The sequence below is a fragment of the Tachypleus tridentatus genome, chromosome 9 (genome assembly GCF_004210375.1).
Source record: "Tachypleus tridentatus isolate NWPU-2018 chromosome 9, ASM421037v1, whole genome shotgun sequence".
NCBI classification, from domain to species: Eukaryota; Metazoa; Arthropoda; class Merostomata; order Xiphosura; family Limulidae; genus Tachypleus; species Tachypleus tridentatus.
The window spans coordinates 86,535,652-86,561,783 of NC_134833.1; the positions used below are offsets into that span (position 1 = coordinate 86,535,652).

The 26,132-nt window shown below is 33.1% G+C and overlaps 1 protein-coding gene across 6 annotated transcripts in view; it reads left to right on the top strand.

Annotated features, from left to right (window-relative positions):
* Coq8 (ubiquinone biosynthesis protein COQ8, mitochondrial) overlaps window positions 1–26,132 on the top strand; it is a 68,507-nt gene that overhangs the window by 9,393 nt on the left and 32,982 nt on the right. For all 6 annotated transcript variants that reach the window (XM_076455505.1, XM_076455508.1, XM_076455506.1 and 3 more), the window contains exons 3-7: window positions 1,249–1,809; window positions 4,645–4,711; window positions 11,119–11,322; window positions 17,080–17,165; window positions 23,940–24,080. In XM_076455505.1, the coding sequence (XP_076311620.1) occupies window positions 1,249–1,809; window positions 4,645–4,711; window positions 11,119–11,322; window positions 17,080–17,165; window positions 23,940–24,080 (1,059 nt within the window). The remainder of the gene's footprint in view (window positions 1–1,248; window positions 1,810–4,644; window positions 4,712–11,118; window positions 11,323–17,079; window positions 17,166–23,939; window positions 24,081–26,132) is intronic.

The window sequence follows — 26,132 nt, forward strand, 5'->3', positions numbered from 1 at the left end:
GGAAAACAACATTTAGTTTGATTTGGTACTGATTAGTACATACTAACTTTTGGTATGGCATCTGTATATGGAATTTACTGTGTCATCTGAATAATTTTACGATTTCTTAAACATCACTTATGTCATTATTCACTCTATGAGTTTAATAAAGTATTTGTATTACATTCTTTTGGTCTGGAATATTGATCCAATACCATGGATTATTTGTAAGATATTTGCTTAAGTACATTTATTCTCAGTTAAAATGTTTTGTATTCCTAAGGTACAACTTACAAGAGTAGGTCTAATGGAGTTTGTGTGGTAACTTCTTCACTTATAAAATCAACTCGGAAACAACAAGAACAATTGTAGAGATTGCATATCCTCACCCCACCACTACTTTTTGAAATTTCTTTTATGTTGGGTAACATTGAATTTTACTTTCTTAAGCTTGGCAAATACTTCACAAATCTATAATGATTAATCACCCAGATCATCTTTTGTAAAGTGATTAGGAGTCTAAACCTTAATGTGTCAATGAAATTTATTTAAAATCCAATTACACTGTACAGAGTTATTAATCTCAAACTGCAAAAATGCCCTATCTCCCTATTTTATATAAAAAAATGCTTCAAAGTAATCTAGTTTCTGGATTTGGATCTGGATCAAATTTAGAGATGACTGTCCTTTACTGACAGCCCATTTGTGTAAACTTTTTATACATATCAGTCTGTTAATTTTTTGAGATACTTGAATGAAAACATAGACAGACAAATGTACACACATGTAGATCTGACTGTGATCCTTCCCTTCCAAAGTTGTTATATATAAAGTATCATCCGTGATAACGAGAAAACCCACTTGTAGAGAAAATTATATATTTAAAAATGGCTGGTATGGGTAGGTGAACCTGACTATGATCAAAGAAGGTCAAAACATTGTTTGCTCCTCTGCTAGTGCTTTTTCTACCCATACCAGCTGTTTTTAAATATATAACAAAGTATCATATTACATTTGATGTTTGAACAAGTAGGTTTAAAGTTGAATGGCTAGCATGAAGAGTCACATTCTGCCAGTAATATTTACACATGTAATGGTATTTATTACATTCAATGTTTATTTTTTGACCTAAGTTTATAGCAGTGTACATCACATGAAAAGCACAAATAACTCATGCAATAAATAAAGTATTGTAAAACAATTTTTTTGTTATTTTGTGTTAAGGTGTATTGTGTATGTGGTAGTAATATACTTGTTTATATTTTCTAGATGTATTCAGGAGAAATAGTAGCCAGATCTTCAATGGTTATAGAAGGATTGAAGCAGTATGTTGTAGCCTCTACTTCAGTAATGAAAAATAAAACAGCTGAGGAAGATGACTATACTTTGTCAAGTCCTTTAACGGAAGAGGAAACTGAAGGTTTTGAAGTAATGAATGAAAATTCCAGTACAAGCTTTGAAAGATCAGGAAATAATTTTACATCACATTCTCAAGATTTAAAGAAGTCTGCAGTGCCAGTTAATCATATTTTAGAGGAAAAGCTCAAAGATGAAACCATGCATATAATTAGTGAAAGTACATCTTCAGTTCAGTATAATGCCAAAAAAAATAAACATTCACCATTTTCAAAAGAGAATACTGATGTCAATCATATTGTTGTTGACTCCCAATTGGATTGGAAAGAAGGAGGCATCTTAGAAATGTCCGATGCTCCAGTTGAAGAAATTATTGTTGCTAAACCTGTATCTAACAATGCATTTACAAAGAACAAGCAAAATGACTTCAATAAAAGTCAGAAAACACGTACAAAACACAACTCTCAGCAAAAGGTAAGGAGTTTAAACCTTGATTGTAATTAATATGACTAGTTTTAGCCATTTTTGTGTTGACTGACCAAGTTTTGGTTGTGGTGTTCTATAGCTAAATAAAAGCTAAATACACCATGGTGATTTGGGAAATTACCAAGATCACCAAGAGAAGTCCAAGAGATCACATATCCTCATTTCGCCATTACTTTTTTGAGGTTGTCTGTGTTTGTACTAGATAATGTTAAATTTAACCTTCAAAAACTCAGAAAGCCCTTCTCAGTTCTAGAATAACTAACAACTGAAATAGTTTTTTTTATTATCAGGATAAACAACCTTAATTTGTCAATGAAATTTAACAGAAATCTAATCACACTTTACAAAGTGATTTACTTAAAACCATAAAACACCCTATCTCTCCCTGATAAAAATGCTTCAGAGTAATTCAATCAGGGAAGGACTTTTCCATACTGACTTCACATCTTATATAACCTTTATATAACCTGTGTATATAACACAGACAGGTGCACACACGGTCCAGTTACAATACTCTTACCTCCCCTCCATCCCTATAATTGCACTAATTAATCATTGTGCAAAATCTAATAAAAACGTAGCATGAAAGTTCTGGTATACTATGCCCAAAGTTATTACCAAACAAGTTAAATGCAATAAATACAGTTGTTTGACATTAATTATTGTATTTAGTATAGCATCACAATTTCATAAATAAGTAATGAATTATTATTATTAAGAAACATACCTGTATCCTATCATCTATATAACATGCTATAATGGTAATGGTTCGAGGGCCCTTCCACATCATTACAGTATATAGATTATAAAGTAACAAGGTGAAGCTTCAGCTATGTGACTGTATTTGTTTGTAGTACTGTATGATTTTGTTGTTACCAAAAACTATATTTTTTCACTTGGCACATAGTTACATAATTAGATATCTTCTATGTAACATTGTTTGAATTCATACAGTTCTGCCTGTTAAGTTTGACCATAGAAAGAGAACATTCTAATATTATAAATCATTGATATTTAGTTGTTTTTTTTCCTAATAGTGAAAGTGTTTGATTCAAACACCAAAACTCATTGCTTAGATGATAAGTGTAAAAATAAATGGGATTTTACTATATCTGTGTTTGGGAAAAAAATTTGATTTTATTAAATGTGTTGGTGATGAACTAATTTAGTATTTTGGTGGACCAAGTATAAAATATTACCACTCTAGCACACTTATGATGGATATTAACTGCATATATTTTGACTAATTCAGTGTTTTCAGAACACTGCTTAATTAATGTACAAAAAAAATTTATTTGTGGTCATTCAGTCTTCCTATATTGTAACTTTAAAGCTCTCAAATTGTTCTGGAAACTTTCAAAAAGAATTGTTTACAGAAGGTTACAAAGGTAGAACTAGAGATTATCAAAGAGGTTATAAAAGAGAAATAGAAATTTGTTTTATTTATAATTAAATGTTGCTTTTAACTATAAACAAAAATGTCATTTTTTAATCCTTATCCATCGTATTACATAAAAAGCATCAAGTTAAAAGTAAACAGTTGTTTTTTAAATACTCAAAAACATAATGTGTACAGGATTTTTTAAATGAAGTGGATATCAATTAGTGAATCATAAAAATAGTGTTTACTGCACATAGTTTTGTAATAAACAATCAGAGTATAAAATAAGTAGTTACACTGGTACTTTCATTTACCATAACAAGATCATAAATTGCTATTATTAAAATATGACAGGATTTTTGCTGGACTTTTAGAATTATTTAAAGCAAAACACAAAATTTAAATCTCTTGCATAAGAACAAATTTTTTTTCTTTATGATAAATTTTACCGTCCTTTTAAAATGAATAACAGTTATGTTTAGAATCCTTTACGATTAAATTACATCCCATTTTTATTGTACCTGTAAGGTTTTTTAAGTTAAACATATTTGTACAGGCATGCAAATCACATTTATGAAAGGTTGGTTGACACATATGTTATAACTTCTGCATTTTTTTCTTCTGTTCCTCCAGTACAGGCATGAGAACATTGCTTTGGACAAGTTAAAGTTTGATACCTTAGTTTTGTCATTTCCCTAATAGTGGATAGGTATTGATCATTTTTATAAAAGATGCTTAAAAAGTATTAAATAAATATTTGTGATATGGTGCATTTGCTTTTGTCAGTTTGACTGCACATTCAAGCAAAATATACTATTTTATCGGCTTATAGTTATTTTAATCCTTCAAAGTTTTTATTTTGGCATGTGTAATAATACATTAATTTTGAATTGCAGTGATTTCTTTTGATCCAAATGATTTAATGAATGATTAAAATGTTATTATTTGCATACCTGCCTATGAAGCTTGCATGCTACTAGCCTTGACCTAACTACTACTTAAAAATATTATTTAATATGAACCTTATAGTGCACAATAACATCATGTGATAATAGTCCTCCATCAGTAAAAGGCCAATACAACCTCCCTGTGCAGTAACTTCACTGAAGCACTTTCACATCAAACCTAATGTATTTTAATGGTTCTAATAATTCAGACAGTTGAAAAACACCCAAGCAGATCTGTTGCATGTTCCTCGAAAATCTGGCTTTTGTATAATACTCAAGATTAAGGCTATTACACATTATTCAGTACTCATAATTCAAGTTTTCATGTTTAGCACAAAACTAAAATTGTCACACAGTACTTGAAATTTTACCATTGTAAATCTATCTCATTTGCTGGATTTATATACTTTATTGTGTTTATTATTTTCATAAGTTGACAGGCAGAAAAAAACACATTCCAGATAATAATGATAATACCTTGGCTTTTCTATGTAGTTGAGTGAAAGGTCAAGAGAAAGAAAAGTTCCAGCTACTCGATTAGGAAGGTTGATGTCATATGGAGGTACAGTGTTCCTATTATGTATCTTGATATATGTTATATGTGTTAACAGCTAGTTATCAAATCGTGATACAACTATACTACCAGTGCTTTCAGAAGCATCTGGAAAACTTATAACATTTCAGTGTACTATGATATCTCAGAAAATTAATATGGAATTATAAAGGAAATTATTGCTGAATTTAAATAATCCCTAGTACAGCTATAATTTAAACAAATTCACTGGATATATTTCTTGAAATGACAGTGAATTAATACCATGTTCATATTTGTTATTTTTCAAGGAAGTATTTTAATAAACAGCTGGTTGGTAAGTTTTCTGTAAAATATTGCTGTCATTATTAAAGAAGTAGCACAACCAACCTCTGCAGAAGTTATGGTGACATCTTTTTAAAGTTGTTTTTAAGCTATGTACAAAGATACAAAAGTTTGATATAACAATAAACCTGGATATTATTTGAATACTTGAAATAAACATTTGTTTAGTTTCAAACTGCTGTATACAGAGCTAGCTCAACAGAATTAGCTCATTCCTGTCTTAATCAAAAGAAGATTCTCCTCAAGTCAGCCCCACTTGTGCACTTGATTATAAAGAAAAAAAAGAAAGGCATCTTTCTCAAGTGCTTTTCACTTTTGTTACTTTGTTACATGTAAATTTCTAACAGTCCTAAAAGTATAATTAAAATATTTCAGTCGAGGAACATAAGTATGGTCTGGTATCTTAAATATGAATATAATTTCAAAGAATAATAGGTTGTGTTTGAACAAGCTAAGTCAAAGTGATGAAAGCATAACTTATAATAGAAAAAAAAAATGTACAAAAATTGAGCTGATACATAATTACCCTAATCATGCTTCTTTGAACATTCCATTAAAAATAGTGAATTAGGTTATTGTTATTTAATGGTTTACATGATTATGAAACTTTCAATCAAATATAGTGAATTGGATGATTTTGCTTCAAAGAACATTTCAGAATATCTTTGGCAGCTGTTCAATAAAATTTAAAAAATCCAAGAAATCAGGGCAACAAGCAAAGTTCACAATGGAAGTATTATGATATTTGTGAAAGATAAACACAGTTAAAAATACCTATGAAATAAACTAGAGCACGTTTAGTTTCACAGAAGTACAACAGTCATTTAAGTTTGAAGATTGTTTAACTTGTAGATTTTTATAAACGACTCCAGTTTGGTGTGGATTATTGTAAGAACATGAAATTCTGATAAAGAAATTTGGTGAGTAGTAGTTTAGCTGGTTCTGAATGAAAGTCACATGTTTATGAACACATGTAGTTAAGTTGCTTTACTTTTGCTGATGTGTGTACCTTTCCTAATCCTAAGATATGCAAGTAGAAAAAAAAAAAGGTTATTTTTGGCATAAAGTATTAAAAGTAATTCTAAATAGAATTTAGGTGTTATATAGAGTATAGTGATTCTATTTCTAAGAACTAAGCTTTGTTTACTTGAGTAAGGACATTTGAGGGCAATTATATGTTTGACAATGAGGTCAATTTTTTTATCTGTAAAAATGTACAAAAAGGTATAATCTGTCCAAAGTATTCACTTAGTGTTAAAGAATCATACTTCATTGTAGGCATGATAAATATGAAGACAATATTTTATAAACCCTGATTATAACCAGAGGGCATAAAGTTCTTATTGTACAGGGTGCCTGAAAAGTCTGGAACTATAGGCGTTTAACAGATTTTTCAAAATGTTTCATGTGCCATCCTTTTAATTTGAAATAAGTTTGGATTAATTGCAAATTAATTTGACCTTCTTATACTTTGACTAAACCATAATCAGTCACATATCTGAAATAGAGAAAAGTTGCAAATCACCTATGTTTCCAGACTTTTTGGACACCTTGTATGTGTACAGGCAAATAAAAGAGTTTTATATTTTTATTCATAGCAAGTTAAAAGTTGGATGCATGAAACAAGTTTAGTCATCAAACCAACAGCATTTTGAGGTTTTAAAGATTAAGATAGATTTATTGTAATTTTTAATGAGATCTATTGTTATTTTTCAGTTATTTTTGATTAAAGGTTTAATTTTAGGTTTGGGTAGACTTACCTCTGAAATTCTATAAGCCTTTTCTTATTTTATTTTTCCTTTATCAGTAATTATGACTTTTGGTTATGAATGTTCTTGACACAATGTACTGCATTGCATAAACCATTTCATTCAAATTTCTGTATTCTTGCTTTTGCCATATTATTTATTGTGCATGTATGAGGGAAACTACAAAAGCTTGGCTTTTCTATTGTAAGTCAGATTTTTCTGGTTGGCAATCTTGCTGTGAACTTTGTGCCTTTGTTTTTCCTGCTTAGGAAATCTGGAGTTAATGTTAACCCTTGTGTTAACACTTTGGTTAATACAAAAACATTCTACAACTTCTTGGTTACAATGTACAGTCTACTTCTAATATGCATGCAAACCTCATGACTGCATTGTCAGCTCTCATTAATATATATATATATATGTTAATGCCAAATCATCTGTTAGTGCCCTAATCAGGTTTACATGATTATGAGGCACTTGTATTCTGAGACATCTACCTTTTTCTTCTTGCTAAGACATGTGTTTTATTTGTTATTTTTTTACTGAGGGAGTTTTTGTGTTAGTCCTGAGTAATCTTTTGCTAGACTTATTTCATTGGTTTCATAGGTATGTGGTAATGTTAAATTGAGAATTGATTTCTATTACGATCGAGGGTGCTGGTGTGATCTTAGATGATTCAGTTGTTGAATCCTTGTGTATTTTCTGCTTTTTCTAAAGCTTGGATTGTTGCTGATGTCTTCAGAATTCAGCAAAATATTAATATTTTTTTCTTTCCTTGCATTAGGTAAGAAGCATGTGACAATATTTCAGCTAAAGTTCTCTGCACAAGTTCTAAACCCCCAGATCATTCTTTAGGGTGATCTTCACATGTTGTTTTTTTACCTTGTATTCTCCTCATGTTTCTTCCCTGCATGCTTTGATTTGTTCAATTTTGATACTATTTTCCATATAACTATTGGCTACAAACTACTGTTATTGACCCAGTCATTTTAATCAGTATTAGCTCTGTACATTCCACTTTTCTCTTTCTGCATGTCTCACTGATTTAGTATCTGTTATACTATAACTCATCAACAGAGGCATTGCATTAAGTATTTTTTTTGTTTAACTAACAAACAAATATTGAGCCTGTTGTGTTGTGTTACAAGGTTCTTGTCTCCCACAGTTTTCAGCATAGATATAAAGGCCTCCCTTCTTATATCACCCTTTTTCCAAATGAATGTCATTTGAGTTAGTTTCACTAAAGTTATTTTAAATTCTTGATTAATAAAAGGTTACCTTATGACATGAAAAGTTGTGTTCTTTGTATACAATTAAAAACAAACCCAAAACACCCATACAAATGGCACGACACAAAATACAAAACCATAAATTTGTATATATCTCCTCATGGATCCAACAAACCTTCTTACCAAATTTGATGAAGATCATTAATGTGGATGTTGGGTACCAGCAGCATGGGTTTTGCATGTAGTTGACTTGCTGAGTGAAGTCCATCATTCCCTAACCATTCTACACCTTGGGGAACTTCTGATATTTTTTCCACATCACTTGATTGTGCTCTTCTGTTTTTCTACCGATGTATACTACAAACTTCTCTGATGGATAAGATTATATCTAATTAAGATGTGGTGTGGTCTCTCACATCAGTTCTTTGAATCTAACTCTCTCATCTCTAGATGTGTCCTTTGGGTGCTTTCAAAGGAAGCTTCTTTTCTTTCCTCAAATCAATCCCTCCACATGATTAATGTGGGATTCTAGAAGAGGTAATATACCTTATTGAAAGTTATAATTTCCCTATACTAAAAATCCATTTCTGATAGGTACTTATCTCCTGTCACTTTTCACTCTTCCTCCTCACTGAAAACTGGTACTTCCATTTTCTGTTAAAATTTTAAGTGCTTGTCTGGTGGAAGTGAATAGAAGGAGTTACATGCATAGTGAAAGTATGTGGCACTCTCATTGGTAGAGGGGTTGTATCATGATAATCTGCATGAAAGACACATTGTAATGAGCCATTTTTAATGGATGGGAGGGAGAAGGCTTGTGGCATAAGTGAAAAACGTTTTTGCATACAGAGAGTAGCACTGAATGAGAATAGCTATTTATGTAAAAGAAGTTAAGTTCCTATCAGAAATATGCTTTCAATATATAAGAAAATTATAAATTTCTTTTTGGAATCATCAACTTTTTGCTTTAACTTATTTTCCTCAAGATGTATTTTATACTTTTAGTTTCATTGGACAGGAGATGTTCAGATATTTATGTCATTACTTTTGATGCATCATGTTTTATTTTTTTGGAAAGTTATGTACTTGTATGCAGATAAAGTCTTTCTACCTAAGACATTGATCACAATGAAATGTAACCATTTGTGAACCTGACAATGACCGAAGAAGGTCAAAACATTGTTCACTCCTCTACGTAAAACTTTTTCTCAACCCAAACAAGCCGTTTTTACATATATATTTTTCTCTACAAGTGGGTTTTCTCGACATCACTGAAAAGTAACCATTGTTTTTTACCTGTTATCTTTTTGGACTGAACCTGCTCCTTGTTCAGAGGATTACTTTTTATGTGCCATCAGAGTTGTTTGTTGTAATCTTACATGCATCAAATTATTCAGGAGATTCTGGTAAAGGCTTTTTTTATACTTCATGAGTAACCACACTTCTGGGATGTTGCTTCAACAGCATTAACACATTTGCTGTCACAGCAATTAATCTTTCTTCTTTACTATAATGTGCTCAGTCACCTTATGAGGGACTTTTTCACTTCATCTCATCAAATTCGCAATTGGGCAGTGCCTTTGGCAACCTAGTCATAATAGCTCATTAGATAGTGTTCTTCAGGCTGGTTCATAGTAGAATCGACATGTATTTTTATGAGTTTACTCACATTACATTATTAATTCTTCAGCTTTGGGTTTGTATTTGTCTTCTGTGGGGATTTTCTAAGCCAAGTTGAATCCCTAACAGGTAATTCAGTAACACTCCTTAAAAAACAATTCACAGTCTATTTCTTGTACTCTAATACTCTGTGGCTTATATATTTTTTGTCTAGTCAACATTTTTTAATATATTTCCTTTTACCTCTACAGTTGTTTTAGATACTATTCTATTCCCCTGTGGAGCTTTTTGAGAGTTTGATGTCTCTTGGAAATGAACAGAAGACTATTATGTGTTGTATGATGCCTTGGCAAGTACCTTTCCCTACCTCTGCATGCAAATCCTTGCTTAGAAATCTTAGAATTTGGAGATTTAATAGTTATTCTGAAATTGATGTGTCATATCTCAAACCAGAATAGGCTACTTTGTATAGTTTCATTTTAACCTTTCCTTTCTTCCTTTAATGGTGTTCACTTTGCACTGTTCTCTAATTAATGAGCACATCCTCATAATTCTCCTTGGGTGTCTGATAAACAGGCCAATTTAGTGGTTGCTTATTTTTAAATTTTAGTTAATGAGGATTTTACATGTAGAAATTAGCCAATTCTGTACTGAATTATTGGTCTTCTTCACTTAGAATCCTTCACCAACAGATATAAAACAATACTTTACTCTTTGACCATGAAAACCTGAGCATCATTATCTGGACCATCCCTGTGAATGTGCATAATTATTCTGGTATTTCTATAAAATCTTAATCTTTATCTTGATATTTTAATTAGAATGCATCTAGAGCAAAGATATACTTTTCTGAGATGAGTGGTTTCCGTCTGCATTTTTGGTCAGGTGTCTGTGCTATGAACAAGATATCAAACCTTTCCTGTCACAGAGTTCAGTGAATTGAGTGCTTTTTGCTATGACACTCTTTTTCTTTTTCTACATTTCAGTGTGAGTATTCTCAATAGATTATTTCAAAGACAAGTCTGTCTGATTTCAAATTTACATCTTTATAATTACAATTAATATCATGCAGATACTTACCTCTAAAATACATTCCCACCTACCTCCACACAGCCAGGAGAAATGTGCTAGTTTGTCATTATTATAAACAAAGAAATATGACATGTGGGGAACTTTTTTCCTTAAAGCAAAGCTTATGTAGTTTTCTGGGCACTTATACAATACATCATATGGAAGGTGAGAGAATGGAAAACTCGGAATGGTCGTGCACATAATGCACAGCAACAAGGATGTTCACAATCAAAAGTCACAAATGTTGCTGATGGAGTGAGAATCACTAAACAGTGTTTCAGAGGTGAAGTACCTTCTCAAAATGAATTTTCAAAATTATTTTGAGTTTTTCACTGGTAGCGTAGATTGTAATTCTAAGTGCTTTGGTATTGTACTTGTTGCAGGAACTTTATATGTTCCAGAATTTTTTTTTCTCTTTTTTCAGGATTGGCAGCAGGATTGGGAGTGGGAGCCATTGCTGAAATGACACGCCGTAAATTAGGGTTGAAACAGAAGGAAGAAACAACAACTACATCCATACTAGATAGCAACCCATTTCTGTCTGAGGCAAATGCCAACAGAATAGTAAATACACTATGTCGAGTACGAGGTGCAGCTCTTAAAATTGGACAAATGCTTAGCATACAGGGTAATTGTTTAATGAATGTTAATTTCTGAGAAAATAGCTAAATTTGTATTTTGTCTTCATGGCCTATTTACATTCTTTTCCAAAGAATACCAGGTTGTAACTGCTGATAATCTTAGTTTTTTTTTCTTAAGATGATAATTTGTCTTATGCTTACTGTTATGTTTATTTAATATTAATTTGAAGATTCCATTCTTTTTTTTGTTTATACTTGAGTGATACCTCTACTATATTTTAAATGTATATGGTCCAATAAACATATGAATGTGTTTTGTTTTTTGGTTTTTTTTTTGCTGTAAAACAAGGCATAGTTTTTAAACTATTTTCAGAGTTAGTAGGATAGAATTTTGTATTCATTATGAATGATGATATTTAGCAATTATTTTGTGACTTTTTGTGTATAACATTGTTTATACTTAGTTACATTTATTGAAGAAGTTTCAGAAACACATGGAGTTTCCTTGATTACTGTTTAGCTTTGTTAAGTACAAGGAATCTGCAATATTGCATGAACAAACAACAATTGTTTTGTGTGTTTTTTTATTTGTATTGCATTTTCTCTTTAATATTGACTTCATTAACAGTAGTGGTTAAAATGTATAATATTTAAATTACTTAATGTGTACATTTTTATTATGCAGGTTAATATGTGTTATTAGTATATGGTATTGATTAAGGACTAATCTAAATCTCTAAAGCTGACTGAACTTCATAAGATGTTATTGGAATTGTGGCTAAAAATTTTGATAACAGTGAGGATATCCAACTGATAAATCAGTGCATTCTAATATTCATAAGTTTTTGTTTTAGGACATTTCATACTCCTAGTTACAGTGATATATTAAATTAGTTGTATTAATTACAGGGTTAATTTTTAGCTCTGATCTATTAGGTAGTTTGCTTTGATCAAAAGTTTCTGCTAAACACTGATTTGTTATGGCAAAGAAACGTTTTATCCTTCTTTTAATGTTTAATTCATATTTTTGCCATTTATGAGATATATTTTCATTTTATTTTGTTTTTAAGCATATAATTGATTTTATCAGTGGCATGCTAAATTAGTGAAAATGTAGAATAAGTATTATACCTACATTTGGGTTATTCCATACCAACTCACCCTGAAAAAAGAACTTTTTTCCAGTTTATGTCATAGGTTTTCTTTTAAAAAAATTAAGCAAAAACTTCATTTTGATTTATTCAGCCATGCAAAATCCTAAAGTTGAAGGATATCATTCAGGCTGGCATATAGACTTTACTACACACTTTTTTCACCAATTAATTTCATCATTTGGCCATCTTCTTCTCAACCAAACACCATTTACCTATAAGTAGGTAAGTTTTCCTATTAACTTACAGAAAACCCTATGCTTTGGATTGGATTTCACTCTATGGCAAATGGTGCCTGTCAAGGTACATTATTTGGCTTGAAAACTTCCATCCTACCTTCTCCTGGATGCTGGTTCCTAAGAGATTTGGTTTTTGATGTAAACTGGAACAGCCATCAAGTCTGCAGTATATAGCATATAATGCTTACTGTTGAGATGGGGTGTTCTGTGAGACCATTACTTGTGCAATAAATATGCTTATCCCAGGCTGTACAAACTCATGGACTATCCTGAATAAAACAGGAAAAGGGTTGCTGACTATTCCTTCATTCATAGTTGAATGTTTTATGTTCATCTTTCACTTTTTCTGGTGAAGTGTTCCTCCAGATTCCCCACTGTACTACTCCCCATCCTCTTCTAGAGAAGTACAACAATCCTTACCTTGTACTAGCTCTTAGCCATTAGGGTGGTGGTTCATAGAGGTTTCCTCCTAGTGTGCTCAATCCCACTAAGTTTAGAGTTGGTTGATAGTATTCTGCTACTTTAGATGGTTTGTATTCTCCTCCAACTGCAGACTTTCTGTACAATTCCAGGTGGCTTTTGGTTATGGACTTTATGTATCTACCATATGTAGTTTAATACTCTGGTTGAGAATCTTTCATTCTACTACCACCTGCATGTCAGTTCCTGTGTGTGCTAGTGGTAATTAGAGCTGGTCAAGACAATATAAGTTTTCACTCATATCGTTGGGCTGGGACCTTCCTTCCATCATCTGAATGTTGGTTTCCCAGGTGGCTGGTATTGGTAGTGTACTGTGTCTGCAATTGAAGCATCTACCCTTTCTTATTCCTGAGCCTGAGATAGAAATGGTAAAAATTCTTCTCTTATCATGGCTCAGATGCTCAATTCCTGGTACCACTCAGGTTTTGGGCTGGAGTTGACTAACTAATTATAGTTTGATGTGCCCTTGCCAATCTATACCATTTGCATATCTATTTTCATGGATATGCTTCTTTCTGCCTTTCTGGTGACATTTCTTCAGTAACAGTGAAGACTATACCTGGTATAGCCGTGGTATAGTCTATCATGGGTGTGACCCCATCCCTTGAGGTTTCACACTCCATGGGCTCACTTATGCTTTCTAAAGGGTACTTTTCTCTGCCATTTCAGTCTGGAATTCTACTTGTTACATGAGAAAAGGCAAGATTTTCTATCATAATTTAATTTTTTCCTATACTGAAAATGTTTCCCATAGCTATATTCAGCATCATACTTCATTAGTGTTGATTATTTAGACTAGATGTTGTGACATTTGGATGGGAATGAATAGCTGTAATAATAAAAACTCAGCCTAAGAATGAAAATCAGAAGAGAAACAAGACAAAGCTAATTATATTCTTAAAGCATGACAGTTTCTAAGTAAAATGAAACCTCTATACTATTGGGTAGATAGATAAATTATAAAAATAATAAGCATGTCTCCTTTTACACAACAGCTTTTTTTTTATCATTCACTTCCCTCTAATGCATTGAAAAGAAATTTTTTTATTTGACAAACAAGCCTTTATAACCTGCAATTTCAGGCTACTCACTTAGCACAGATAGAGCATGCGACAATTCTCCACCAATAGAAGCTAGCTCCCTCTGTTCTGCTATACATGAACCTCACTTTTTTGATTGGCAGAATATCAGTTGAATGTGTTTCTTGCTTGCTTTCAGTTTTTATTAATTTTTTTCCATTATTTTGGACTTTGCATTTATTTTCTTGAATAAGTTTGCTTTGTAACTTTTTACAATTGATATGTTACTGCCTATTTTCACACTACTTATTGTGAATTATATGAATTCACACTTTGCTGTGGTTATTACCATGACTCCTGAAGTTACTGGTGATGCACAAATTCCTCTTACCCATACCTTGTGATCAGTGTTATATACTATGGAGATGCAAGCTTTGGTTCATGAGGAGTTAGTTTCTTACATGGAACTTCAACCTTCTCCCCAACAGCTATTATCTATGCAGCCTGATGAAAATGTTCAGGACTAGGATAATTCAGACAGCCTTTTTCTTGCACCTTTCCTCTAGTTGATTACACAAGTTTATCAAATTTTGAATGTTTCTCTTGTTGTTTATGTCTCCTTCCTTTTTGTGTGAGATCCATAAATTTGATTATTTGATGTTTTCCCCTTCATCTGACATTAAGGTTCATGCACAGCAGTTTAGTATGCCTTGACCCATTTGAGTTTCTGACCAACATGCTTTTGCATTTTATTGATCTTCAAATCCTTATTTCAATTCCCAACAATTAGATCTGCTGTCACTGCTCTGAAGTTCTAATCTCAAGCCTTATGTATCATATTCACAGGCACAGTTTTCAAAGATTCATTTTACACTTACTAATATTTTGCATTACCTCTCCTCTTTATGCCTATTGTAACAGACTGTCCATCATTCTCTTGATGGTTTTTTTCATTGAAGCTCAGATCCCTTTTGTGGTAAATTTTGTTGAGGCTCTCTTAATTAGCCCTTTCCATACTTAACCTAGCTACATTATATTAGGGGAGAGAGGTGCTGTTTGCAGGGATTTGTCTACCCCATGTTTCCTCAAAAATTTAAGGATGGCTTCATTTTTGCAAGACAACATCTTTGGAGGCTGTACCAATTTTTTGAAATTCTGTGTTGATGTGGCCAGATTGAATAGTTCCTTATCTTCTTTTGCTAATCATTTACCACAACCTTCATTCTACACAGCCCCTGATCCTATTCCTGTTTCCTGTCCTCATTCTTGTATTCCTCATTCTCAACCTAAATCTCAAAGTTCTTGCCCTTATCCTTGTTTTTCTTGTGCTCATCTCAAACATTAACAGTGGTGCAGGTGACTTCACAATGAGTTCAGATTCTGTGGAGTTCATGCTCCACCACTTTGTCAACATCTTCACTACTGATCTATGGGTTTTGCAGGTTTTGTCCAAAGGTATTTCTCTTCAGTTCTGACCACCATCTCCTCTTTCCTTGTATCCAGTTTCTATCCATTTTCTAAAGAATCCTGTCTCAAGTGGTTATCTGATTGAGGCAGTGAGAAACCTCAAGGAAGCTGTTTAAATGATGATTCCCATTCAATCAGGTTTTTTTACTCTAAGCTTTTCATTGTTCACAAGAAAGCTGAGGATTTGAGATGAGTAATTGACCTGTCCAGTCTAAATCAGTTTCTGAATACTTCTTGTTTCACCATAAAGTCATTTCTGCCCCTTTATTGGGTTTTCACTCCAGGTTTTTAGATGACCACATTCAACATTATGGATGCATAACTTCCTGTTCTCATATTTCCATCTTCTCATTATTTTCTGTGGTTCATCCGTGATGGACATTTTCCAGTTCCAGGCTCTTTCATTTGGGATTTCCTTGGCTTCATACTGGGTTTGGTGGGTAGTTAAGATTTTTGCTTGACATCTCCTTTCATTGCGACTTTTATATATAACCATTATATGGATGACTGGCTTCTACCTGTTTGGCATTTTCTGTCCACAGCTGTTTGTTTCTACAAGTGGCAGTGCATGTGTGTTGGTTAATCATAGTGAAGAAGTCCATCCTTTCTCCTACACAGTACCTAGTTCAATTGGAAGTTTTCTTCAATTTCTACCTCAGTCAGGTCAAGCCTCTTCCACTACAGTTTTGAGACATGGAGCAATTGATTACCAAAGCTTTGTTCTCTTATTCTACTTCTATTCTGCTAAGAAGGATATCATCTTTATTTTATCTCATTGCATTAGAATCAACAAGATAAAGTTTGTGCCAGCATGTGGACTACTCTCCATACATTTACCTCACATTATTTTTTATCATTTGACTTTTGACTACCATACAGGTTGCTGTCTACCTCATATTGACATCTTGAACCTCATGGTTTCTCTCTGAGTTTGTAGATGTTTTTTTTATGCTTTTCTTTTTTACAGGAGCCTTTCTTGCATATGTGGATCCTGCTCAGTGGCTCTTTATGGATATTTCCTTGCACTGTTTTGCATTATAAATATGTTTGCTTTGGAATGTATATTCATGGACTAACATCAGTAAATCAAAAGGGGTTTGCTGCCCATCTCTTTTAGCTAAGCTACAGAGGGAGCCAGCTTTGCAAGGAATGTGTTTCACTCTTATTGATAGAGGATTGTCACATGGTCATTTGCTTATTATCATGCACCTGCCTCATGTAAAAACATATGGGAGTAGATGGGATTATTAATGTTAGTGGTGAGCTAAAATCTGTGCATATAGACAGTAGTACAAGTTGAGAAAAGCTATTGTGTGAGAAGAGGTACAAATCTGAAAATATATTTTCAATGTAAGAAAATGTTAACTTGTTATGTATGGAAAACAGCAAGATGGCCTTAAAAACAATATAGAAATAAGCATTATAAAGGGGTATATCTGTGTTTTCAGATAACTCTATGATCAATCCACAACTTCAGATTATCTTTGAACGAGTACGTCAATCTGCTGATTTTATGCCATCTTGGCAAATGGAAGTAAGTGAATCCTACTTATTATAACTTTTTTTTTAGTATTACAGAAATGTGCATAATACATTGCGTAAACAGTAAATGCAGCAATAAATAACATTTAATTATAGAATGTATTTAATTGGAACCGTGAATATTTAATATTATGTATAAGTATAAAACTTTTTTGTTTTTTAAAAAGTGTCTTTATATATTTTATGTTCTGGGGCTTTAAACAAGTCCATTTAATGGACTCAATTATATCTAAATCTAGAAAGCATAACTGATATTGTAAGCTTTATATGATATAGAAATAAAGCTTTTTATCATTATAACAAACACTCTTCCATTTAAGCTTCCTCTTTGTATAAAATGAATTACATTTATTTGACATATAATCTTATAAGGTCAAACATTAAATTTTGTACTGACATTAGATTCCTATGGTTTGATACAACCTTAGATAGGAAAATAACTTTATTGATTGTTGTTGTTTTTAAATTAATTGTTTGAAGATAAAGTAATTATAATAACTAAATTTATAAAATTTTCCCTTGGAAAAAAAATCTAAGTCTAAACACAATAATTCCAAATCACACTGTGTTTATTTCAGATCTGGAACTTACGTAATAGGTTTAGCTAAAAAAAAAGGCACAAGTATGTATACAACGTAAAATATTTTCTTACATGAATAATGTTCAGTTGTAGTTATGACATATTCATAATGAACAAAAACATTTCAGTAGTGTTTTAATATATTTTATGCTGTTGGACAGCATTTTAACGTGCTACACTTAAATACTTAATTTTACAATATGAAGTCTGTGCTTTTATATTTTCATTCTTGCAGTTATCCTTCTGGATATGAATAGGTAAAAGTGTATGTTATGTCATTTTTACAGTTACATCCAAAACTTAAACTACTTTAGTACCAATGTATTTTAATAACTTTGACATCAAAACAAAGTTAATAGATTAAATTTTGATATTATATAAGCTTGAATATCCTAATTTCAGAAAGAAGTACTTAAATAAATTGTTAGTCTTCATTTTTCTGTATCATGTGGCATAGGCAACCTGAGGGTAGATTTATCTGCTTTTATATCCTGGGAGATTGAACATTACATGAGACAGTCTTTGTCCCTGGGCATTGCCCAGGCTCCTCCAGAACACGTTGATTCTGTGTAGGCTGGTGGGGACTTCGATTATCCTTTTCCTCCTCCAAATTTTCCCTTTCCTTCCCATTCCTAACCTGAGGAATTTACTAAGCCTAACGTGACTTTTATGGATTTTGTTTTTCAGGTTATATCACTTTCCCCTATTCTTATGCACCTTGCCCTTATTTCAGGAACAACCTTTCCAACCCTTTTTGGTTTTTCCTCCCTCACCTGATATTCGTGTTCATGCTGATCACTTTGCCTTGCAATTAAGCAAGGGATTAACTTGCTCTGCCCCCAAAGACTTCAGATCAAGTTGCACTTTCCTATCATTGTGATGACTGTCCATTTTTAGACCAGTGGTTATTAGGCTCCTTATTGCCTATTTGGGGGATGACTCCTGAATCTTCTATTAGTTTTACCCATGCCTTATATTCTCACGTTTTATACAGGTTGTTTGGAAAGTCACTGTAAACTTATATATTTATAAACAGACATATTTCAATATAGAATACAGGAGGTGAATATGAATAACAATTATTAACAATGTTGAAAGTGACCCACGTTGGCATCAATACTGACCTGGATCCTTCTTATTTTGTTTCTAAACACTGCTATCAGTTGCTGGCTTGAAATAGACTGAATAAAATATGATTACAAAACTGCACAGTGACTTTCCGAACACCCTGTGCTATTACTAATCTAATGGTATCTTTCTTCCAGATATCTTTTATCTGAGGCTCTCTATAGATATCTTGAGGAGTTTTCTAAGAGATACCCTTTCCCTTCTTTCCTCCACTTTAGCCAGCATATATTGTCTTTGGCTCTAGCATGACATATATGGTTTCTTTGTTGTTGGAACCTTGCAGGTCATGATGCCACACTGGCTAAGGTCCACATACCCTCAACATATCTTAGGAATTTGTAAATGATCCAATTTTTGAGGTGTTACATTATTTGATATGGTCCCATAAACTATATAGCCTCTGGTGACATTGGTCATCAGCAATCCACAATTACAAATATTGTAACCTCTCTTATACCTCCAGTTACCTTTTTCTGTACTTCCCATTCCTGGTCCTTACTCTTCCTTTCTACTTGAGATACTTCTTCTTGTTGCTTACTTTAACAATGCAACCCCCATTACAACCAGTACTGGTCCCTACCTAATGAGTTCAAGTCTGATGGGAACTCAATTTGTGTTGATTCATCACTGGCATTTCTTCATTGGTGATCAATGGATGCTTCAGGTACAGTAAGAAGGATTTGTTGTTCAGTTTCTTTTCTCATCTACTGTCTCTCCTTCCTCCTCAAGATCTAGTGGCCAGCCATTGTCTGTTGAAAGCAGTTTGAGAATTGCTGTTGCAGTGGGCCATCTCACCTGTTCCCCACCCTTCCTGGGATCTTTATTTCCATATTTTCATTGTTTCCAAGAAAACCAGAGATTGGTGAGTAATAATCGATTTATCTTGTTGCAGTCTCTTCATTTCATTATCCAGTTCACTGTGGAGTATTTCTCACCCTGAGATAGGCAAATGAATGTCTTCAATGCTTATTTATGTATTCAGTTATCACCCCAGTCTCATCCTTATCATTGGTTTGTCCATCTATAGGTCCATTTCTTAGGACTTGCATCAGCACCTTACATATGTTGTTGAATAATCTAAAATTTTGCTCAACATCTCCCTACTCTGGGGTTATGATTTCATTATTACATGGATGACTGGTTTCTTCTGGGTTATTCTAAACAGAATTAGTCAATTTTACACACCATTTCCTTTCAGTGGCAGCTTGGGTGGGCTGTTTAATCAGACTGGATAAGTCCTTCATCAGACCCACTTAGTATCTTGTCCATTCTGCAGTATTTTTCAATACTTCTATCAGTCAGCCTCATTATTCTCCTTTGCAAGTTTGTTCAATGGAACTGTCAGTTTGTCACACCCTCTTGGCTCAGCTTATACCTTGAAAGGTTCTGTCACTTGTGGGGATGTGATAATTAATGATATCACTGTTTTCCCTCATGCATGCCCATATGAGATCCATTCAGTGGGTGCTTCAGGATCAGTGGAATTTTGGTTGGAATTCTTTTCCTATGCATTACAATTTATATTTTCCTGCCAGATGATATGCATTGGTTGGACAAAGCCCATACTTTGGAGCGTGTGCTGCTTCCTCCCCTTGTGTCTGGATTTATCTTTCCATGGATGTATCCCTTCAGTGATGGGGGAAGTAGGTAAATCACCAGGAAGCTTCAGGCTGTTGGTCTGCAGATGAAAACTCCTTGTATAACAATGTTCTCAGATTTCTAGCCATATGTCAAACATTGCATCACTTCCTTTTTCTTGCCCAAGATTGTCTAGTGATGGTTCATTCAGACAGTTATACAGTAGTAGCATATATCTACTACCAAAGAGCAACTGGTCCAGAGATCACTTATACTGGGTTCACTCATATTGCATTCATCTTTTTGCATGTCATATGCTGGGTGCTTTTTATCTGGTTGTAGATAATCTTTTGCACCCAAACTGGGTATATCCCGCAGAATGGACGTTAGATCTCTTGTTTTCAGGGGTCTTTGCCATCAGTGAATTTCTTCCCATGTGTAAGCCTTTACTATGGCCCTCAACACTAAATTATCTCTCTTTTTATCACTTGTGCCTCATCCTCAGGCTCTGGTAGTCAATGCATTCAGTCACGATTGGTCATATGTGTTTCCACCAATTACTTCATCAGGTGATTTCTCTCACTCACTCCACTCTTCATTGAGTCCTCCTGATTGCTCCTTCTTGGCCAGTTCAGCCTTGGTTTCCATTATCACAATAAGTGCTTGTGTCACCCTGCTCCTCTTCCACTTTGTCCCTACTTCTTTGTGAACCTAGGTCGCATGGTACACATCTCACCCTTGACATCCTACGTGCTCACACCTGGCTTTTGTCCAGTCCTTGGCAAGAAGATCCTGCTTCACATGTTGATTTGCTTCCTTACTAGCTGTTTCCATCTATATATATTCCATGGAAATGTACAAATGCAAGTGGAAGATATTTCATCCTTGGTCTACAACTAGGGGATTTCCTGCTGACTAACCTACTATGGCTCAGGTGGTAGAATTTGTCATATGGATCTTTGACTGTGGATTTACAGTCTCCTTGTTTTTGGGATAACAGATGGCCACATCCCATACCTTTTATTTTTCCTGTTACTGTAGAGTTTTTTTACTCTACTGTCCTTACTATACTTGTGTGTTCATTTCAGATATGTCATCCTCTCCAGTGGCCTACACTTTTGGATTGGGATGTTAATGTGGCTCTCCATTCCCTTAATTTGCTGCAATCTTAACCACTTTCTTTGTGTTCTATGTTTCATCTTTCTCTTAAAACATATTTTCTTCTCTTAGCCTGTGGACATCAGTGGTCAGATTTGTTTGCCTTTGTTTCACATACAATTTATCACCCTCCCTATCATCTCCTTTATCAAGATCATTCCTTTTTCCCAAAGAGTTCAGCAGCTTGGGTGGGTGGTTCTCCTTTTCTTCTGTTGCCCTACTTTCCATTTCCCACATAAATTGTAGACTGGATTCTGATAAAACTTTTATGCTCAGTCAGGGCTCCATGTTGTTATGTTGCCCATACAGCTTCTGGGGTAAGTGTTCCTGACTGTATTACCTGTCAGTCCTTTTCTGTTTGTGATATTTCACCTTCTACCTGTACCACTTGGGTCCATCTTTTGATATGATTAGCCTGTTTCACACTGCTTTCTTCCTCCTGGAATTTGTTTCAGATGTCCTTCCATCAGATCTGACACCTCATTTTTCCCTTTATTCCTATCTTTGTCATCCATAGGAGGATATTTTGCAATACAGAATGTGGACCACAATCAACAAATTCATCTCCCACTATGTACTTTCTTTAATTTGAAATCTACACTATACAATGGGGTGTTCTACAAGATTACTTGCAGGTTAATGACCTTGTAGTGCTTTACTTCATAAATATGCTTATCCACCCATGGACTGCATGAACAAAGCAGAAGGAGACTGCTATTCAGAATAAGGTTTTATGGTTACTTATTGCACTATCTCCGATGATGATGTTCCTCTGGATTCTTCATCTTGTTGTCACCCTCCTTTCTTTAAGCAAGTCCTTACTAAACACTTTTCAGTTCCAAGTTTCTGGGGATGTAGACCATGAAGGTACCCTGATGAATGAGTTCCTCACCATAACTAATCAATTACAGAGTAGGGTGGTAGTATACTGAAGGTGTAGATGACACGATATCCTTCTGTTTACGATAACCAATGACAGAGAGTGAGATGTTGAAATATGGCTCAAACCATCAGTTGGGAGTCTTCATCCTTGCATGGACATCGTTACCCTGCAGGCAGGTTTTGCATGTAGTTGACTAAATGAGTTTGGTCTTATGCATCTTAGGCACTCAATACCTAGGGGTGCATCCTTTATTCATCTACCTTTCTTATTGTGGGATTGAGTTACAGTATGCTTCTGTGGTTAGGATCACTTTCCTGCCACATTTTCTTCCACTTAGATATGCTCTTTCAATTTTCTCCCTCGTATTTCACACACTTCATAGTTGGGTGAAGAGTATACCTGGCTAAGAAGTGGTGTAGTTACCCTCGTCTGATCTTTGGATTTGATTTTCTCAATTCCAGCAGTATCCTTTGGACACTTTTGGGGGTTAGTTTTGTTGTTTCCTTCCACTGGTCACTCTCATTAATGTGTGATTCTAGTTAATTTTGTGAGAGGAGGTAAGTACTGTATCTAAAGCTATAACTTTCCTACACTGAAAATTTACTTCTGATAGGTGCTTACTTCCACTCACACTTCCCACATTCCTTCAGTACCAAAATCTGCCAAATTTTGAAGTGATAGTTCAGTGGAGGAGTGTAGAGGGCATCACATACATTATGTAAGCATGTCATGCTTCTATTGATTAAGAAGTGACACATGATGTTTTGTATGAGAATTGTGTAGAAATCTTCTGATTCCAGTAGGAGAGAGCAGAAATATTTTGGCATGCATGAAGAAAATGTTTGCATATAGAAGGCAGTAATGAAAAACAACAATTAATCTTGTTAGAGGAGATGAGAACCTATTGGAAATACATTTTCAGTATAGGAAATTATTACTTTCTAAGATCTGGACAGATATGACAAACATGAAATATTTCCCAGATATCTTGAGTTAATTACTTAATTCCAGTTCTACCATTATAGATTTTTTTTCAGGTATTGAATTTTTATTCTTCTCAAACTGGAGAAAGCAAACTTGAGTTTAAGCAAAAACACAGGACAGAATATACATACAAAACAAGACATTGGAAACTAATTTTTTTTTCTTCAAATAAGTTTTGGACTATAGTTAAAAGACATTGTTTTGAAATTTGGTCATTAAGCATCATATATAATCTGTAGTGTTCTTTATGCCTTTTAAAGGTACTGTAATGGTTTTTGACATTCATTATTAATCTTGTATTTACTTATCCAATAAAGTGTAGAACCAAAAAAATTTGTAATTATTAATTTGCAGCAAACTTATGTTTCTAGAAATAATAGTAGAACAGATTTTAAGTAAGAATAAGTTTAAATTTTTAAGACCTATTTTTTGTTGTTTTTTTCTTATTCTTTAAGAAAGTGATGGTGCAAGAATTAGGAGAAGACTGGCAGAACAAACTACATTCTTTTGAGCCCAAACCTTTTGCAGCAGCATCCATAGGACAAGTTCACCTAGCTACACTTCATGATAGGAGAGAAGTTGCAATGAAAATACAGGTAGATTTATAAATGATATCAAAAACATCAGTTTTCATACATTCATCTCTACACATGTGTGCTACTTGTTTCTACAATTTTTTGGCTGGTTTAAAATAGGTGATCTAATAAATGGTCGAGTTTATAGGAATTATAACCAACAATATTTTTGTTAAAGTTATTTTTCAGAATTGTTTTGTAAGTTGCATGTTATAAAGTTAAGTATTTGTTTTTGCAGTCTGGTCACTAATAATCAGTGTTATTGTTATAGTCTGGATTCTAGATTATAATTAATTAGAACATTTGTAAGTTTTCATTTTTTGACAGAAAGCAAATAATGACTAAAAAATGTTCTTACTACTTTTCATTTAACTGATGTATTGCTCACACCACAAGGTTTACCCCTGAAAAAAGAAAGGTCCACCTATTGAAAGCTCTCAGGTTATGTGATTTTTTTGACATCATGAACTAAAATTATGTTTTGAAACTAAAATATCTTTGATTTTAACTCCCTCAACACAGACCATGTAACATCTTTGTACTTGATTAAAGTCATTATAGATTTCATACTACTATTTAATACTGTATGTATATTTTTCTAAAATTTGGCATTCTTTTAGCAAACATTATAAGCCTTTCAAAAACTAAATGTCATAATTTTTAGTGAAGTATTTTAAATAAACTAGAAACAAAGTTGTTTGTGAATACATCAAGTAATTGTTTTGAATAGTCTGTGTGAAAAGTGATTTTCATGTTAAGACTAAAAATGTTTTTCCTTATCTCAAATATCATTTGTTTAATCTGTAAAACTTCCTAAATACATTTTAAATGATTGTTTCAGTAAAACTTTATATTTTACCTGTCATTTGTTTAATCTGTAAAACTTCCTAAATACATTTTAAATGATTGTTTCAGTAAAACTTTATATTTTACCTGTCATTTTCTCTAACCTAAATCTATGTAGGTTTGATTAACTTGACTGATCTTGTAACCACAGGAAAAAAAAAAAAAATTGAAATAAATATAAATTACCTGTTTTTTCTTTCCAGAATGACTTCAAATTATAACAAGAACTACATTTGTTTATTGCAAGTAGCTTTAAACTCATAACATATACATATACCATCTTTAATTGCTATTCACACAATTATAAGTTGTAACTCACTTGAGGAACAATGGAGCTCAATTGCTATGCCCATGATCTTCTTGCATGTATACCTAGTGAAATATTTTTATTTATTTTGCCTAATATAACCTTAATTAACCTAAAGAGATCCATATTTTTACATTTTAGTTAGTTTTATAATAATAACTAAAGAACAAACATGAAAAACAAAAAAATACTTATCTACGTATTCTTTTTGTTTTGCTCTTGACTGTCAATGACTGTCAATCCTACTTTTTTAATCTAATGGTGTTAGTGCATTAAATAATACACTAAAGAACATGGAATAATAATGTGCAAAAAACAGACAATTTTCTCTAACAATCTCAGATTTTCTGGCTTTGTAACTATGAGATAAGACCTGTTACAAATTCACCCAAGCTAGTCATTATTTTACCTGTCCTATAGTCACATGTAAGAGAGAACTATTAACAAATCTTGAAAAAGGGGATGGGACTGGTGGGTGTGGAAAAATGAGTTTGATTGTCTGTTTGATAACTCTGTAACCAAAAATATTGAAGGCTATAATAGTTGTGGTTTGTCTGAATGATTTTTATAGTGAGTAATTTACATTTAATTTCATAGTTAGTGGGAGGGGTAGTGGATAAAATAGAGAAGAGGACATAGAGAAAATGTCACATTATGGGAGATTAAGGGTTGTTTAAAATGTTGTTTTATAAAAATTAAGAACTTAAAACTTGTATACTATTAAAATGTGGATTATTAGCTGTGATTTTATACTAAAGTAATTGGTATAACATAAATGAGAAGCAGGTTGATAAAATTTTGAATGTAAAACACTAGCACCTCATATCTTGTGCAGTAAAGGATACCAGTGATAATAGGGATAACAATCACATGTCTTGTGCAGTAAAGGATACTAGTGATGATAGGGCTAACAATCACAT